General features: G+C 52.1%; 2 protein-coding genes across 6 annotated transcripts in view; one reads left to right on the forward strand and one right to left on the reverse strand.

Annotated features, from left to right (window-relative positions):
- Window positions 1-4,190: 4,190 nt before the first annotated feature.
- The window catches only part of SEPTIN11 (septin 11), a 63,044-nt gene continuing 50,880 nt past the window's right edge, over window positions 4,191-16,354 (forward strand). For 3 of the 5 annotated variants that reach the window (XM_061354701.1, XM_061354699.1, XM_061354700.1), the window contains exon 1: window positions 13,354-13,470. In XM_061354701.1, coding sequence (XP_061210685.1) covers window positions 13,369-13,470 — 102 coding nt within the window. In that variant the 5' untranslated portion in view covers window positions 13,354-13,368. Of the gene's footprint in view, window positions 4,311-13,353; window positions 13,471-14,597; window positions 14,704-16,354 lie in introns of those variants that run through there. The other 2 variants (XM_061354703.1, XM_061354702.1) reach the window with 2 other exon arrangements.
- On the reverse strand, window positions 7,077-9,620 carry SOWAHB (sosondowah ankyrin repeat domain family member B). Its single transcript, XM_061354715.1, has one exon. It carries the CDS (start codon window positions 9,612-9,614, stop codon window positions 7,173-7,175), a length of 2,442 nt encoding a protein of 813 aa, XP_061210699.1. The 5' UTR covers window positions 9,615-9,620; the 3' UTR covers window positions 7,077-7,172.

Here is a 16,354-nt window from a genome sequence, read left to right on the forward strand (position 1 = left end):
CTAGGAAGGAAAAGAGCAAGGTTATTTGTTAATGGATTTGGATGGTTTTATACATGTTTTCTCGTATATGAGTTAATCCCCTCCCAGTATTTGTATTTTAAAGTCTTCAGTAATATTCAGCATGTTCATAGCAAGTGTCTTCCAGCCTTTGGGGTGACTTGGTGCCACTTGGCACAAACGCAGGCACTGGGTAAGGGACACAGCCTCAATCAGACGGAGGATGTAGCGCAATTTGGGGTGTCAAGTCAGGGTCACAGCACAGGGTCCCACCTTCGTTGCCTATCCAGTGCATGGATGTACGGGCTAAACTAGAAGTGCCAGCATAGCCAGACAGGGACATGAAGCAATCCACAGCAACAGGCAGGCTTTCCCTTGGGTAAAGTCACAGTGAGACTGAAGTTGCACTAGTCCGGAATGAGTGATGGTTCAGAAAGGGACTGTTGCTCCCCCCAAGTTCTGCAGAGCCTATACCAAAGCCCTGTGGGCTGCAAGTGAGCAGGAGCACTTGCTTTTTCCCTTGGGTTTTGCTCTGGAGCCCTGCTGCCCTCCCTGGACACTTGCAAACTGCCTGGCTCCAAGGACAATCCTCTTCCTAAGGAACTCCCCATTTTGTTCTAGGGCCCAGGGAAGAAACAAAGCACAGTGCTAAATGCTGGCTCCTGGCAGCCAAGGCCAGGGTGCCAAAACAGCAAGGGTGCTGTCAACCCTTTAGACAATGGCTGAAGCCCCATACACTCATTTACCTTTGACAATAGAGCAGGCCAAATCCTCATACTTAAAATACCATCACCATGCAGTTCAAGTAACACTAAGGAGATAAGGAGGGGGAAGCACTTGTTATTGGAGAGACCACAGCTCTGCATCCCTGTAGCAGTAACACTCCCCATCAAGGCCTTTGCAGTATTTCTTGTCATCTGTGAGACTCAAAACCTTCCCATTTCCCTAAGCAATCTCTTCTGTTTACCAGTGGCATGCAATTCCCGCTTGGACTTTGAACGAGCTGTGATAACACCAGCTCTGTGCTTGGCTGTGCATAGTTCTTTGTTCCCTCCTGAGTTACTAAAGGACAACAAGCCCGAGACACATACACACGCAAATTCTTCTGATTCCCACTTTGACTGAAGTATTCTCAGCTACATTGAAGACCTCTTCTGGTATCAGATTCATCAGAACATTCCTCACGTCTACAGCTGTGTCACAGGAAAACTGAAAGAAAATGTTTAAACCAATAACTATTCTGACAGAGGCCCAGCAGCCAGGAGTAAGCTGCTGTGACACATCTGGAAGGATTTAGGTCATTGCTTCCCATGGCAGCATTAGAAATGCAAACTGAGACCAGTTCTCGTGGAGAAACTTGTGAATAGTTTCGATGGGAGTTTCCTTCCCCACAGAAAATGGCTTCTTAAAAAATTCATTTTAAGTAGCTTGTGGCTTTTAAACAGCTAGAACAGCTCTGCCTGGGAAACACTATCACACAGAGACAAAGACATCAGAAATTTTAGTCAGACCAATCTGCCATGAGCAGTTTTGTGCTTTCCTTCAGTGGCATCGAGCTAAGGAAACTAATAGCAGGGTGAAAGTATATTCCAGATTTTGATTTGTTTATGTTTTGTTAACAGGCTGTACAGTAGGGAAGTACTGATAGACCTTAGGAGCGTAAGTGTTTTAACTTTGCCAGAGTACAGTGCAGATTTGAAGCACTATGAGCCATAGACTCACTTAAACCATGCAGACAGAGGTTTGCTCTACTAGGTCAAATTAACTGCTCCAGTGAAAGAAACATAACACATGCAAGGTCACGCCTCTGTGCCTTTACAGACAAGCTCTCGCACTGGAAGGTGCTGTGTTTGGTTAGGTATTCCACTCAGCTGTGCCTCAGCACCAGGCCTCTTACCCATGGTACTTAGTGCACCAAGTGACTAACCTGCATAAGGCTGTGACACTTCTCCCAGTGCCAGCCAAAATCACCCCATAGGTTACATATGGAACTATACCACTTTCTCTCTACGTCATAAGAAAAACTTAGGGTTTATCCTTTATAATACCTTCCTTGGCTTGTTCTCCTTCTGGCTTTTGAATTCTTCCTCTTCTTTCCACTGTTCTATTGCATAAAGTCAACAATTAAATGCTTTGTCCGAAAAGTTCTCTGCCCCCACATTTAAGCTTTAAGCTTTCCTTATGAGTAAGATAAAAACATGTCAGCTTTTTCTTTTCTTCAAAATTAGCACAGTTGAAACACAGTGCATCTGCTCAGCCACAAAACAAAACCCCAAAATCACCTCCGTTCTTGTACTTTTTATTTTGCCATCCTGCTGCTTTCAAAGGAAACACCAACAAGACTCTACCATCAGAAGAGACCCACTACATGTGGTAACAATAAAGCCACTTCCAGGCTCCTTTTAAGCAGGTTTTGCCCACTGCTGAGACTGTATAAGGGGATGGGTAAGGTTATTTTTTTCAGGTTTGGGGGTTATATCTGATCGGAGATGTGTAGGCAAAGAAAAATGTTCTTAGGTACTCTCAGAAGTCTTTGAGATGCAACTATTACAGTTTATTTTAAGAAATTATTTTGATTTGTTTCTTTTTCAAAGCAGATAATTTAATATTTTTATTTTTTTTACATGTTAGGGAAAATGGTTTAGTAGCTGGTTTAGATATATTATCATTAAATGAATTTGCTAGAATAGCTTTAAGTTCATGTATCTTTTTCACTGTTTTATTAATAGTAAAACAAGTTTCATCTGTTTAAATAGCCTCGTGTTGGGGATTAGGGATGTTCATTTATGTAAAACAAGAATTCAACTTCTAGTGCTTTCCAGTGTGACACAGTTCCCAAAGACTATATTTTTCCCCTGAAGCACTAGCAATTCTCATTTTAATGGGGAAACCTGGGCTGGAGAAAATTGTACAGTAAATTGGAGTTCGTTCTTCTTGTAAAACGCACCCTGCTAACCTAGTACTACTGGGTGTAGATGTAGTCATGAGAAATTCCAGCTTTAACAGGTATTAGTAGTAATTGAGATTGTCTCATTACTTGTTAAGTGTGCAAGCCATTCTTCTCACTCTGGAGTTGTATATAAACTATTTAAATCAAATGGCATCTGTCACTGTAGAAAAAGTTAATTTCGTGTGGTGGACTTCAATGTGTTATTTTAATTCTACAAGTTCTTGCTCTTGCTGCTTCAGAAAGTGCCGTGATCTAAAGGGTGTCCTGGCCATTAGCTTATGTTAGTAATGCTCTGCTGCATTGCTCAACTGCTTTGCCCAAGAGCACTGTTTTAATTGCATGAAAGCCCCTTGGGTTGTTTGAGCTGGAATCCCACTGTTGCTCTAGCACCTGGTCCTTGCCCAGAGGCTTGTAAAACCCCAAACTGAGGCATGGCCATTCGTTACCACCTTGCTGCTGTCAGACTGGGACATTCCATGTACATCTGGTGTGTTCGTATATGGGAAGCTCCTCTCAGATGGAAAGCTTTGATTTTCTGAGTGGGAGGAGCTTCATGTCCTCAAATTATAGCTCTGTCAGAAAATAGGACTACCCCTTCTGTGCTGGGTTTACCTTATTCAGCACAAATGATTGCTGGTTTAAGCACTAGGTCTTGCAAACTCTCTTGGTTTAAGAAGCCATTTGATTGGGCTTAAGTGAAAAGGACCCTATAGTCAAAGGACAGCTGGTGACTAATAAGAGACTTGGTTAACAGCTAAGGAATCACAACAGGCTGCCAGACCAACTTCTATTAGTAAAAGCTGTCGCATGAGTCTAATGAGAGACACAATTTGGGAATGTAATCAAGACCTTAACGAAGCTGCATGAATCCGAATCAACATCCAGCTCTGCCGTGCTGTCTGCTTTTAGCAATCTAATGAGTAGGTAGGAAAGGATGTGCTCCAGGAGCAGGGAGGTGGTGAGAAGGGTGGGACTGTGCTCACAGAGTCACCTTTACCACAGCTTTGTGAGGCTCCCAGGTCACAAGCTTGATGTTATGAGATGGGCAAAGGCTACTGCATAAATAAACAACCACCCCCTTTAGAGAATGTGTCTCAGAGCACAAAGCAGTTGGTTAGAGATAAGCATTGGAGAGCAGGGGATGGACTTTTGTCATCAGCAGCCATCAGGTGGGAGGTGTGTTTTCACAAGCAATGAGAGGAGAGGCCAGAGTCCTGCTGTTCATTAATCCATGGCACATCCTGTGTTTCAGGGTGGTGCTAAATCAGATGCCTGGACTGGGTGTGAGGCAAGGAGCCACGTCCACCCGCAATCAGGAAACAGCAGCGTGCACAGGTGTGGATGGGGCCAGGCAGGCTGATGAGTAAGTAGTGAGGAAGTAGAGGGTGCTTTGAACAGAGATGCTCAGGCTGCATGTGTGTGTATCCAGGGGTGGATTATTCCTGGGGGACTGGACCTACAACGCCTGCATTGCTCTGCCTGTCTGATGCTCCAGGGCAGCAGGGTGATTCCTCTAGCCATGGCTGATGAAGAATCTGGCCCTGCCTTCCACCATGGCCTGGAGATGCGTTTCACCCTGTCCATTGCTTATTTCAGCAAGAAACTTGGAGGATGAGGGTTTCCGTGTCTTAAAAGTGTGGTTATTCCCACAAGCAGTGACTGGCTGCTTTTTAAAAGAGTGATGTAGGAGCTGTGTAGTATTACCAAGCAGTCCAAGAACTCTTAAGCCATCCTAGGGTGATAAACCAGAGTGAATGCATGCTGGATCCAGTAGGGAGAGGTCTTTTTGTAGTTCCAAACTTCCTAAGAGCTGCTTTATAATTTAAAAATTGGAGAAAGCAGCTTGTATGTGTCATCCCAACAGGCAAGCACAGGGTGGTCACAAAATCTTTTCACACCTTGTTGACTGCTGAATTGAATACTACAAGGGAGAGAAAGCTGCTCTGAAAAGATGACAGACAAGGTCTTCAACAGCACGCAGGGGGGAGGAAAAAAGCACTACTTAGACTTGCGTCACGGAGAAAGGTCATGGAAAGGCTGTAAAATGAGAATCCCAAGGTAGCACTGTCCTTCTCAGTCTTTGTCTTAACACTGGAGATAGTAAGGGCAAAACCTGAAACAGCTCTGGAGCAAAGGCATGTTCGCCATCAGACAGCTTTAGTCAGCTCACAGACTTCTTTCATTTGGGATCTCCTCCCTGAAGCTTGCTGTACGCAAAGGCTCTGGTGGCATCCCTAATAGCCGTAATCTGGTTGCTTTTAAGAGCTCCGAGCCAAGGCTCGAGGAAGGCTGTAGTGAGCTCTTTCCCAAGGGAGCCTGGTACATGATGTGAATTGTGGCAATGGCTCTGTGGTGGAAAAGACTGGCATTTTACCAGGCAACAGCTGCTTTGCAAGTTGGTGATGATCTAGGCTATAACCTGTCATTGGGTCTAAGAGGGAGGAATATACATAGAATTGATTCCTCCTGCTGTGAGGGAATCCTGGAGGGCTCCACAGGTGCCCATGCCACTGGATCAGAGGTTACATAGGAGCTGAATTTCTCATGATTTCAAGCTTGTGCTGTCCTCTGAGAGGGGAACGATCATTCACAGGACACTGCCCTGGTTTACTGAGCTCTTTCCTCTGTGAAAGAATAGAACCAGGCTGGGAAAAGGTTGTGGCCACAGAGTCAGGCAGAGCAGTTTCCCCTCTGCAGGAAAGACTTCCTCCATTAGACAAACCCCAGCCAAAGCAGAGACCTCAATTAGTGCCTGATCAAAGACTCGAGGCATTCCCCAGCAGTATGTTATGCAAGGGTCAGGTTCTGCTGCCCTGATTCCCGTTCCTCCCCGAAACTGCAGGCATTCAGACACATGCCTCAAATACATGAGCAGTCCTACCTACCACACTGGTGTGCCCCAGAGCATCCTGCTGGAGCACAGCCAGCAGCCCCAGTTTAACAGGCAGTGGCACCCACTGGTCCTATGTCTGGGGTCATACAGCAGCAGGAGCATCGCCCAGGCAGTGATGTATCCCTGCCTCATGTACTTAACTCTCTTCCTGCCTCTATAAAGGGTCTATTTGAGAGCAAGATTAGGTGCAAGATTAACCTGTGGTATTTGTTTTACTGTTTAAAAGATCATTTATGCTAATTCAGAGAGCAGAGTACATTACAGAATCCACGCAATCCAGTGAGGTTCCTAAAGCCAGCTTGTTATTTGTAAACTCTTACAAATGACTGCACTGGACATCTCTTCCCTGCACCTGGATTCCAATCCCCCCCACTCCCATCACATAAACACCTAACAAGCAACTAAGGGCTGGGGTCTCTGGGAAAACGCAGCTCTGGTTATGAAACTGCCTTCCCCCTACAAGCCTGGGACCTGTACCACAGCACAGCTTTTCTGCCCAACACAGATTCCTCCAGCAGCACCTTCCACCCCCAGGCATGGGAATAGGCTCTAGCCACTATGCAGGTACCACTTCCTAGTCCTGCAGTGTGAGGAAAAGGACTGGAGGTGCAAGTATCGATGCTGCCAGGCAGTCATGGGGAGCAGCAGGGCTGTGGTGGTGCCCTGCATTCCTTTCTGCAAGGGCTGGTGGGCACAGTGGGCTGAGAAATGGGGTGGGAGTGCTGCACCCTCCTCTGCTCAGGGCTCCCCAGCTGCCGCCCTCTGCCATGGCCAGGTGCTCTCTGAGGATTCTTGCTGGAAGGCTGGACTTCGATCAGCTGCATTTTTAAAAGCGGGCTCATCCTTAACCTGCTGGGATTAAAAAGGGATGCGGCCATGGCCAGTGCCCAGAGTTTAGGCAGTGTAAACAAGAGTTTTGCGAACCCAGGACCAAAACCAATCTGCTGCTGTAAGCAAAAGCGAGAACTCCACCCTGGCTGGGGCCAGGCTGTGAGCTTCACACCGGAGTCTGATACCCCAAAACCATGGTCCCTCTAGCACTGGAGATTGTGGCTGCCCCAGCAGCTGATGCCTGCCCTGTGAGGCACATAGGATTTGCCTACCAGGGTCCTGTGTGCTTCCAAAAGAGTTGTTTGCATCCTCCCACTGATAGAAAAGCAAGAAAGGGGGGAAGGGCAGAGAGGCTCAGACAGCGATTTGTCAGATTAACTTAAAGTACATTCTCCAATAGGTTCAGTCTGTTTCACAGCATTTTCTGTCTGCATGGCTTCCCCTTGCACGGTGGCCAGCAAGGCCCCATCTCCACTGGCAGGGATCCCAGGAAGCCGTCTCTCAGTCACTCTCGCTGCCGGTGCGGTGGGATGCTGCCCGGCGGCCGTGCTGCGGCCTGAGGCAGGCAGGCAGTGCTGCCCTGCCAGCAGGCAGCGAGGCCTTGCTGACGGAGGACACGCTGCGGGCCAGGGGCTGAGTGGGGAACATAACTGTGCCACGGGGAGCCTCCAGGAGCTGCCAGATCTCCCCCGAGGTGGCGCTGCCCAGGTATTCCCAGGGCCTGCGCCCGCTGCTGTCCCGCAGCTGCACCTGGCAGCCCAGCTGCAGCACCAGCACCTTGATGACGAGCTGATGCCCGTGTATGGCAGCCAGATGTAGCGGCGTGTACCCGCAGCCCGACCGCGCGTCCGCGTCCAGGGCCAGCCCAGCCTGCTGTGCCGCGGCTGCCAGCTCCTGCAGGCCCTGCCCGTCGCCGTGCTTGGCCAGCCAGTGAAGGATGGTGAAGCCCGACATGAAATCCCGCTGCAGGGCCAGCTCTGGCTCCTCCAGGAAGAGCCCCCGCACCCGCGCCCAGCGCCCCGCTGACACCGCCACCAGCCAGGCGTGCTCCCGCTGCCCCAGCGGCACCAGCAGCCCCCGGCCTGGGACGTGCCGAGGGGAGCTCTTGGAGGGCAAGGTGCGGGGCTGCCGCCCGCAGTCATCTGGCAGCGACGGAGGGCTGCCCTGCGCCTCCAACAAAGCAAGCTGGCACCTGATGCTCCGGAAGATAGGTAGTGGGGCTGGGGGGTTGCTCTCTGGGGCTTGGGGCCCTGCAGGGCCCTCTGCTTTCATTAAGGACTGGGACGGGGGTGGCCTGGCAGGGGGTGTTTGGGTGGAGCACTGTGGTGGGGACTGGGATGGGGGTGGCCTAGTGGGGGGCAGCACCCCAGGGCATGATGGCAGTATCAGGGTTTGATGTGGGTGCAGCAGCAGGGTTTGAGGTTGGGTTGGTCCACTGGGGGCCAGCACCCTGGATGACCTCAGTGGGGCTGGACTGGTGAAGAGATGCTGCATGGACCGGGACTGTGCCGGGGGCAGCCTGGTGGAGGGTAGCACGTTTGGGCCTGATGGATGCTGTGGGGTTGAGGAGGTGCTGGCAGGGAGCGCCTGCAGGGACCGGGACAGGGGCAGCACCCCTGGAGCGGACAGCAGCGGCAGGGACCGGGATGGGAGTGCCTCGGGGAGGGGAGGCTGTGGGGAGCTGGGAAGGGCCAGCTCGGTGGCAGAGAGCGCCCTAGGGCCCGATGGCAGCAGGGGGGACTGGGACGGTCTGCTGCAGGGCTGCCGCCCCGGGCTTGATGAGGGTGGCGGAGCCTTCAGTAGGGGCATTTCGGTGGGGAGCTGCGGGGGAGGCGGGGGCTGAGACGGCCTGTCAGGGGGCAGTGGCCTGTCAGGGGGCAGTGGCCTGTCAGGGGGCAGTGGCCTGTCAGGGGGCAGTGGTCTGTCAGGGGGCAGTGGTTTGTCAGGGGGCAGTGGTCTGTCAGGGGGCAGTGGTCTGTCAGGGGGCAGTGGCCTGTCAGGGGGCAGTGGCCTGTCAGGGGGCAGTGGTCTGTCAGGGGGCAGTGGTTTGTCAGGGGGCAGTGGTCTGTCAGGGGGCAGTGGCCTGTCAGGGGGCAGTGGTCTGTCAGGGGGCAGCACGCCGTGACCCGGCGGCAGTGGCAGGGCTCGGCTTGGGAGAGACCCTCCAGGGCGTTGTGGTGGCAGGGACCCGGATGGGGCTGACCCAGAGGGAGGCAGGCCCCGGGACAACGGTGGGGACTGGCACCGGGACGGTCTGGCAGAGGGCCGCTGTGGGGTCTGGTATGGGGGCAGCCCGGCGGGGGTCAGCGCCCCAGAACCCGTCGGCAGCGCCGGGGGCCGGCAGCGCGGGGGCCCGTCGGGGTGAAGCGCCCAGGGGCCCGAGGACAGCGGCCGGGTCCGATAGGGGGGCGGCTGTGCTGGGGGAGGAGGGGAACGGGAGCGGGACGGCCCGGGGCGCGTCGGGGCAGCGGCGGCGGCAGCGCGGCGCGCTCGGCGACACTCGCAGCAGAGTCCTCCGCGGCCCCGGGCGGAACAGCCCCCCGCGACGGCGGCTCTCTGGGGCTGCTCCCCGCCCAGGTGCCTGTTCTCCACCGCCTCCCCCGGGGGGCAGCGCCTCCCGTCGGGGTCGCGTCGGGGCGGTGGCGGCTCCTTCTTCTCCTCCTGCTGTTCCTCTGGCGGCGGCAGCTCCTCATCGAGGAGGTCTCGGTACCTGCGGCGGAGGACGATGTCCTTGGAGGCGCCGGGCGCGGCGGCGGGGTGGACGGTGGCCAGGGAATTGACGAGGCTCTTGAAGTATTCGCGGCGCTCCCGCTGCTGCGGCTCTGTCAGGGCTGGATCGCGGAGGAAATGCTGGAAGTGGCGAAGCAGCGCCGTGTTGGGGGCTCGGCCCCCGGCCTCCCAGAGGAAGTCCAGAACGGCCTCCTGGCTCAGCTCCCGCGCCATGCTTCGGGCCTTCCACCTCTCGGTACTCCTCCTCGGTGCTGCACGTCGGTGCCCGGCGCTGCGTCCAGGTGCGCAGCGCTGCCGCGGCGGGGAACCCGCCTCCTGCCGCGCCGGGGCTCTGCGCCTCCTCCTCCTCCGCCTTCGCAGCCGGGCCGCCACCCCCGGGTGCCTTTGCCCGGGGTGGCGGCCCGTGGGGCAGCGCGGCTGAGGTGACAGCGGTGCGAAGCAGCAGCGGGAAGGGAGGGAAGTGGGGCTGGAGGAGCCCTGCTCATGCTCTGAGAAGTGCGAGGCTAACTGCTGGCGTGCGGTGATGAGAATGAGCACTCCATCAGTCATTGTGCCAGTGAACAGACAAGAGGTGATGGGCACAAATTGAAATGCATAAAATGCCGTTTGTGCGTGAGGAAAAACTCATTTACAGTGAGTGTTGTCAGGTACTGGAGCAGGTTGCCTGGAGAGGTTGTGGTCCCCATCCTCAGGGACACTCAGAGCTTCACTGCATGCAAACCTCTATGTGTGACCTTCTCTGAGCAACGGCTGGACCAGAGCATTTCCAGAGGTGCCTTCCACCCTGACCCACCTTGAGAGTCCCCAACTTACCACAGCTGGTAATAAAGATATGTGAATGTGATGTGATTCAGGGTACCTGTTATTGCAAGTGTGGGGGATTGTACCTGTTTATGACAACCACACACAAATACCAAGAGTGCCTGAAGTCAAATTATGTCTCATATCATCTGTTTTCACTGTGTGGCTGGGACAGGTTGGACACATATTGTACTGGAGTGAGTATCTAATGTTGTTCTGTATTCTTAATGCTATTACCATTGAGTGTGTGTGTTACAGCTAAGGATGGAAAGATCAATGTCCCAAAGTGTCTGCAACGTTCACAAACGCCAGACAGATAGGTGGTGGGTATAGGCTTGTGATTTCTGTCTTGGTGACACAAAGCCCTAGGATAAGTTTAGAGGTTCAGACTCTGCAAACACATGCAGGCTGGATGTGTACAACAATGTTGCTCTCAAGTAAGCCAGCTACATGGGCCTGTGCTTTCAGGTTGCTGACTCTGAACCCTCAGTTCAAAGGAAGATGAACTGCACTGTGGTGCTGCAGGACCACTAAACTGTAACCTCTGGAAGCAGTCCTGAAAGAAACTTTAAAGTTTCTATGTTAGAAGTTACAGTTTAGGCGATATATCAGAGAAGTCTTCCCATGTGCCATGTGGGTTGCTTGGGTGGCACAGCAGGAGAAACTGTACTGCATGCCCTGCCGCCTATCCCTCTTGGTTTTCCTTGGGGTGTATATTGTAGGAGAGTATGGCTGCTTCCCATCAGGGGTGTTCATCTGAGGAAAGTGCTGGGAAGAGGGTAAGGGTCATGTTAATATTTCGTCACTTCACACATGCTTTTGGTACAGTTTGTCAAGGTATAAATACCTTTCTCCTTTGTCTGATGATGAGCCCCGAACTACAGTCACTACTGTGTTTGGCAGCAGCACTCTCTCAGCAGAAGTAGTTGAGATGAGATTAATGGAGCATAATGATATAATTGTAATCACAAATAAGGGAGGAGGGTAGATTGTGAAGATAAAAACCCAAGTAACAGTGGCAAATGACAACACTACTATCAAAGTGGTGTTTGGCTAAGGTGTCAGCAGGAGGCTTTCCATGGTATTGTATTTTCATTTAAACATCCTTGGAGGTATTATCATGTTTACTCTAAGCTTAGCTTTGACTAAAAAAAATAGAGGTTTTTCTACTGAGGAATGTCAGCTCTCACCCTGCAAACTTTTTCTTGCAGTTAAACATGCTCAGGTAACATTAAGTGACTATTGAAGTACCTGCAGGACTCAAACTGATGCCTTTGCCTTGCTGAGGTTGGAAAGGCCTCGTTGAGCTTGTTGAGGTGAAATGGGTTCACCTAACATGTCTCACTTGAGATACTACTGGTTGGATAGCTCAGATGCTGGGCAGTAGTACAGCAGTCGGTTGTAACCTGTTTGGTTAGGACTGCCATAGAATCATTGAATGGTTTGGGCTGGAAAGGACCTTAAAATCATCTAGTTCCAACCCCTCTGCCATCCTTTGCCCTCTGAGGGCAGGGATGCCTCACACTAGACCATGTAGCCCAAGGCTCTGTCCAGCCTGGCCTTGAACACTGCCAGGGATGGAGCATTCACCACTTCTCTGGGCAACCCATTCCAGTGCCTCACCACCCTCACAGTAAGGAACTTCTTCCTTGTATGTAACCTAAAATCTCTCCTGTTTAAGCTTGAATCCATTGCCCCTTGTCCTATCACTACTGTCCCTAATGAAGAGTCCCTCCCCAGCATCCCTATATGCCCCCTTCAGATACTGGAAGGCTGCTATGAGGTCTCCACGCAGCCTTCTCTTCTCCAGGCTGAACAGCCCCAACTTTCTCAGCCGATCTTCATATGGGTGGTGCTCCAGTCCCCTGATCATCGTAGTGGCCTCCTCTGGACTTACTCCAACAGCTCCATGTCTCTTTACCGTTTTGTAGGCAAGTTGTGAGCAGTGCTGACCACAAAATGGAGGCAGGATCAGCATTACTGCAACATTAAACACAAAAAAATCAGTCCACCACTTAGTCCTATTGTTATACAGGAAGATGTTGCCTTTAGGGAGCTACATAGCTGTGTTTCTGAATAGTTAACAGTTACTTGGAGGTTCTCTCAGTTTTTAGCCTTTTGGCTTTTTTGTTCTGTAAGTTAACCAAAGTTCCGTGTTTACCTGTGGATTTTCACAGCCTGTGTAAGGTTACAAATGGTCCTGCAGCTGACACAGAAGGTTATTGAAGCATCAATGTACCCTACCTGCAAAGTGAGGCAAAACAGCTTTGGAAAAATGGAGACAGCTCCCACAGGGGCTCTAGAACAAGATACTGGGAATTCCCTTTGCTCAGGTACCAATTTCTTGGCAGCAGCTATTAAACTTTCAGGAGCAAGGGGTCTGCTTCATCCTGCTGAACATGAGGAATGCAAGGAACCACGCTAGCTGTGATCTGGAAGGGCAGCAGAACATTTCTTTGTTTTGATATTTGTTTTTTCCCTCTCTTTCAGCATGAATGGCCATACCCAGGAAGGTCTGTATGCATGAATATCATGGAGAAAACTCAGCCACAGCTCTCCCAGCTTCAGGCTAAGGAAGGGTGAGTCACATTAGGATTTTGCGTATGCAGATCTTTGTGTTAGTTAAGTTACACTGATGCAGGAGTATCCTGCATGTCTCTAATTCACCAAGGGGAAGCTGTCTGCCTCACCCAGGAGATGCCACAAGGGCAACTTTTTAAATAGGATCATTAGGTTTCCACTAGAGGCTGCACTGGTCTGAGCACACTTCCCAGTACAGGCACACTCAGCACCTCCTCACCTGGAGCCATGCATGTGGGAGGAATTTGCTACAAGAGCAATAACATGAGTTTAATATAGCAGCCTCCCTGGGGTATGAGCAGTAGTGCCTAACACATTCGTGTCATAAAAGCACCGCATCAACCACCCTTGCAAAATCTTACTGGCAGAAACCCCACTGGTGTTTTTTTGGTGAAGCAGCTTTGGTGATGATGGCTGCAACTACACCCAGCTATGGGCTGCTGCCTGAGGTGCAGACCCTGAGCCCCAGGTGAGGAGCAGTGCCAGGGAGTGCTTGTGGGCTTCCTTAGGTTTCTGTTCAGAAGGGGGCTGCAGGAGCAGGCATGGGTCACCACGCTCAAATGCCAGTTCCTGAGTCCTTCAAAGCATGGTGAGAAGAGCTGCAAGAAGGAAATGCCTGGACTTTGTAGTTCTCCACCAACCATGTGTTTATTCATACTGCTACAAAAATGGCTTTTGGAGGGAAAAGGTAAGAGCTTCAGGTTGAATGGTGTACAAATAGTTAAGTGTTTTGCTGAGGTCTACTTATTTATTATCCTGGGTTATTTCCTTATAGGAGGTGCTCTCAGCTTTTAGCCTTTTGGCTTTCCCATTTTGGTTCTGTGGATGTTCACATGTGGGGGTAGCTCTGATACATCTGTAATTCAGCATGTCTTTCATGAGTGTGGCAAATTGGGTCTCTGTCTTTTGTAGCCTTTTGGGGCTTTATGCCTTGCAGGACCGTTTACCCCTGCCTTGGTTGATGACTTGAGCAGATGTGTTGAATTTAGCCCTAAGACTTCCACCTTTGCAGGTAAAGAGGTATGTTACCATGCCTAACATCAAGATATTAAGCATTTATATATATTTATGAAGAATGCCAGTTGGAGCAGCATGGAGCTGGCTATGCTTCACCCCTGGAAAGGAGCTTCACCCCTGGAAATCGCTTACTGGAGGGGGAGAGCACCTGGCTGCTGTGACTATAGTTCGATGTACCCAGTTTGTTTAAAAACAAAGCATGGGTGTGTTTGGCAGCAGGAGAGAGCTCAGAGAAATGAGAGGAATGAGGTGCCTGGTTGTCCCTTCTGGGTTGTTATCAAGAGGGCTTTAGGGGTTAATGTTTGCAAACAGCCCCAGCTGGGGTATCTCCTGTCTGAGCCCCTGTTATAAATACCTCTTCACTGAATCTCCATTCTCTTTAACTAACCTGGTAGGAGCAGGATCTCCTAGCCATCCCTTTGGTAGGGTTCTTGGTGCAGATGCTCTCTTATTTTCAGCTGTACCCCCACTGCTGTAGGGCTGAGGGTGCTGGACAGTGTGACACTTCCTGGTGAAGGGCACGGTACAAGCGGTCGGGCTGGGGCGCCGCGGTCTGAGCGGGGCCGAGTTTCCCCCCGCAGGCCAGCCGGGTTGGGGGCGAGCAGCGCGGCCAAGAGAGGGATTCACTGCCATTGCTGCCGCGCGTCGAGTACACCCTTAGCGCTGCCCTCTGGGGCTCCAGACGGCTTTCGGGGCTCGCCGGGCGGCCGGGGCGGTGCCGGCGTCCCCCAGGGGAGGGCCGGGGGGATCCAGCCTCGCCGCCCGGCCCCTTTGCATTGCGCATGGGCCCTCCCCGCCGGGTGGCCATGTTGCAGTTCTAACAGTCAGCGCAGAGCGGCGGCGGGCTGGGGAGCGGAACGTATTGCAGCGCACCGCGATGGCCGTGGCCGTGGGGAGACCGGCGGTGGGTGCTGCGGCGGGCAGCGGGGCGGGAGGGCGGACGGACGGCGGCGCGGCGCGGTGCGAGGCTGTCGGGGCATCGTCCCAGCGCGGCGGCATGCGGCAACGGAGATAGCAGGGTGCAGTGCGGAGGGTCGCGGGGTGCGAGGCCGGAGGTGCCGCCGCCTGTGCCCCTTTCCCAGGGCAAGGCGGGGTCACGCAAAACTTTGTCGCCCCGGTTTGGGGCCGCGGGTCTTTGTTGCAGCGGGGCCGGGCCCGGCGGAGGGCAGCTCCTTCCGAAGCACTCCGCTTGAAGCGGCGGGGAGGCACCGCGGTGGTCCCCGGGCTGCTCCCGTCGGGGCTGGGGCCGCGTTCGGTGGCTGGCCGCGGGTGTTTCTGCTCTGCCGACTCCCATGACGAGAAAGCTGGGGAGTGAGGAGGGCTGTGCCTCGTACGCGGTGGACAGCAGCCCCCGGGAAGAGGTTTCAAAGGCTTCGGCTGCGGCGGCAACAGTGGTGCAAATCCCGGCGTGGGAGTCTTGGGAGGCACACGCGTGCTCCGCATCTTCCAGCGTGACCGCGTTTCTGGGGATGTGGTGGCCGGGGGGTTTTTGCATCCATGTTGAGAAAGACGGAAGATTTCCCCTGTAAAGGAAAGGGGCGGGGGGAGCGCAACCCAAACCCGCCAAACCCACAAAAACTAACAGATGCTATTCCCGGGAAGGGAAAAAATTAAAAAATCTGCTTTGCAGCCAGCTTGCAGAAACGTGAATGAAACTCCGCCGTGAGCAGACTGAATGCACTTTTGTGCGTCCTCGGCCGGGGGAGGGAGACTTGACCGATTTCCCAGTAACTTTTTCAGTGCTTGTGAGTGAAACATGTTGCCCGTGAGCAGAGGACTTGAATGTGGCTCCTTCTTGTAATAAGCACATGGTCTGTGTTCAAGATGTGATCAGGGTGAGACAGTTTCTCTCAGCTTTTATTATACACTTATGGATCTGCGGGGCTGTGTGGATGTTCTGATGTGGCAAAGCAAATGTATGAAGATGGGGTTCGTGGTGTTACTGGAGGTGGGAAGTAATGCTACTAAGCATAGAAAGAGCTGATGTTTGTTAACAGAATACCTAAGAAGTATTCCAGCTGTTCGTGAAGCTTCTTTTGAAATGACTCCTTGATCTTAAAGTCTGAAGCATGCTTGGAAATAGAAATTTGTCTTTCAGTGTAAGAAGATGCACTGAAATTGTTACTTGAGTTGGTTTTTAAGGCAAGCTGAAGGGTATTGCCAAGCAGGGCCATTTTGCTTTGTGTGGAGCAGCAGCCTTGCAACACGAATAGGCTTACTGCAAGACATGGTTGATGTTTGTTCTTGAGTATGTCTTTTGCTTTGTTTTTCTGTCATTATATTAAACTCAGCTTCTCGCAGTTTTGGTTTATTGAAGTTCACAAGCAGTCTGCAAACAGCATCTGCAGAGGGTTTCACACCAGTTAAACTAAATTCATATTTGAGTGCCACTGAGCCCAGTCCAGTGGGACTAACTGCAGAATAAAGCATCCTCTGGTGTGAGAACCACATGTGTGTGGGAGAGGGAAGGATGAGGGCACTCAGCTTCCTCCCAGGCAGCTGGTGGGCAGGCGTTCTTCCTCCAGAATCAAATTGCTGCTTTTGGAGAAGAGAGT

The sequence above is a fragment of the Neopsephotus bourkii genome, unplaced genomic scaffold, assembly GCF_033783945.1.
Source record: "Neopsephotus bourkii isolate Nb327-2 ecotype Australia unplaced genomic scaffold, CSIRO-AGI_Nbou_v1 NB_741, whole genome shotgun sequence".
NCBI lineage: Eukaryota > Metazoa > Chordata > Aves > Psittaciformes > Psittacidae > Neopsephotus > Neopsephotus bourkii.

What these genes read in the sequence shown, in the direction of transcription:
- SOWAHB (XM_061354715.1), bottom strand. Translation starts at nt 9,614, where the DNA reads ATGGCGCGGGAGCTGAGCCAGGAGGCCGTTCTGGACTTCCTCTGGGAG.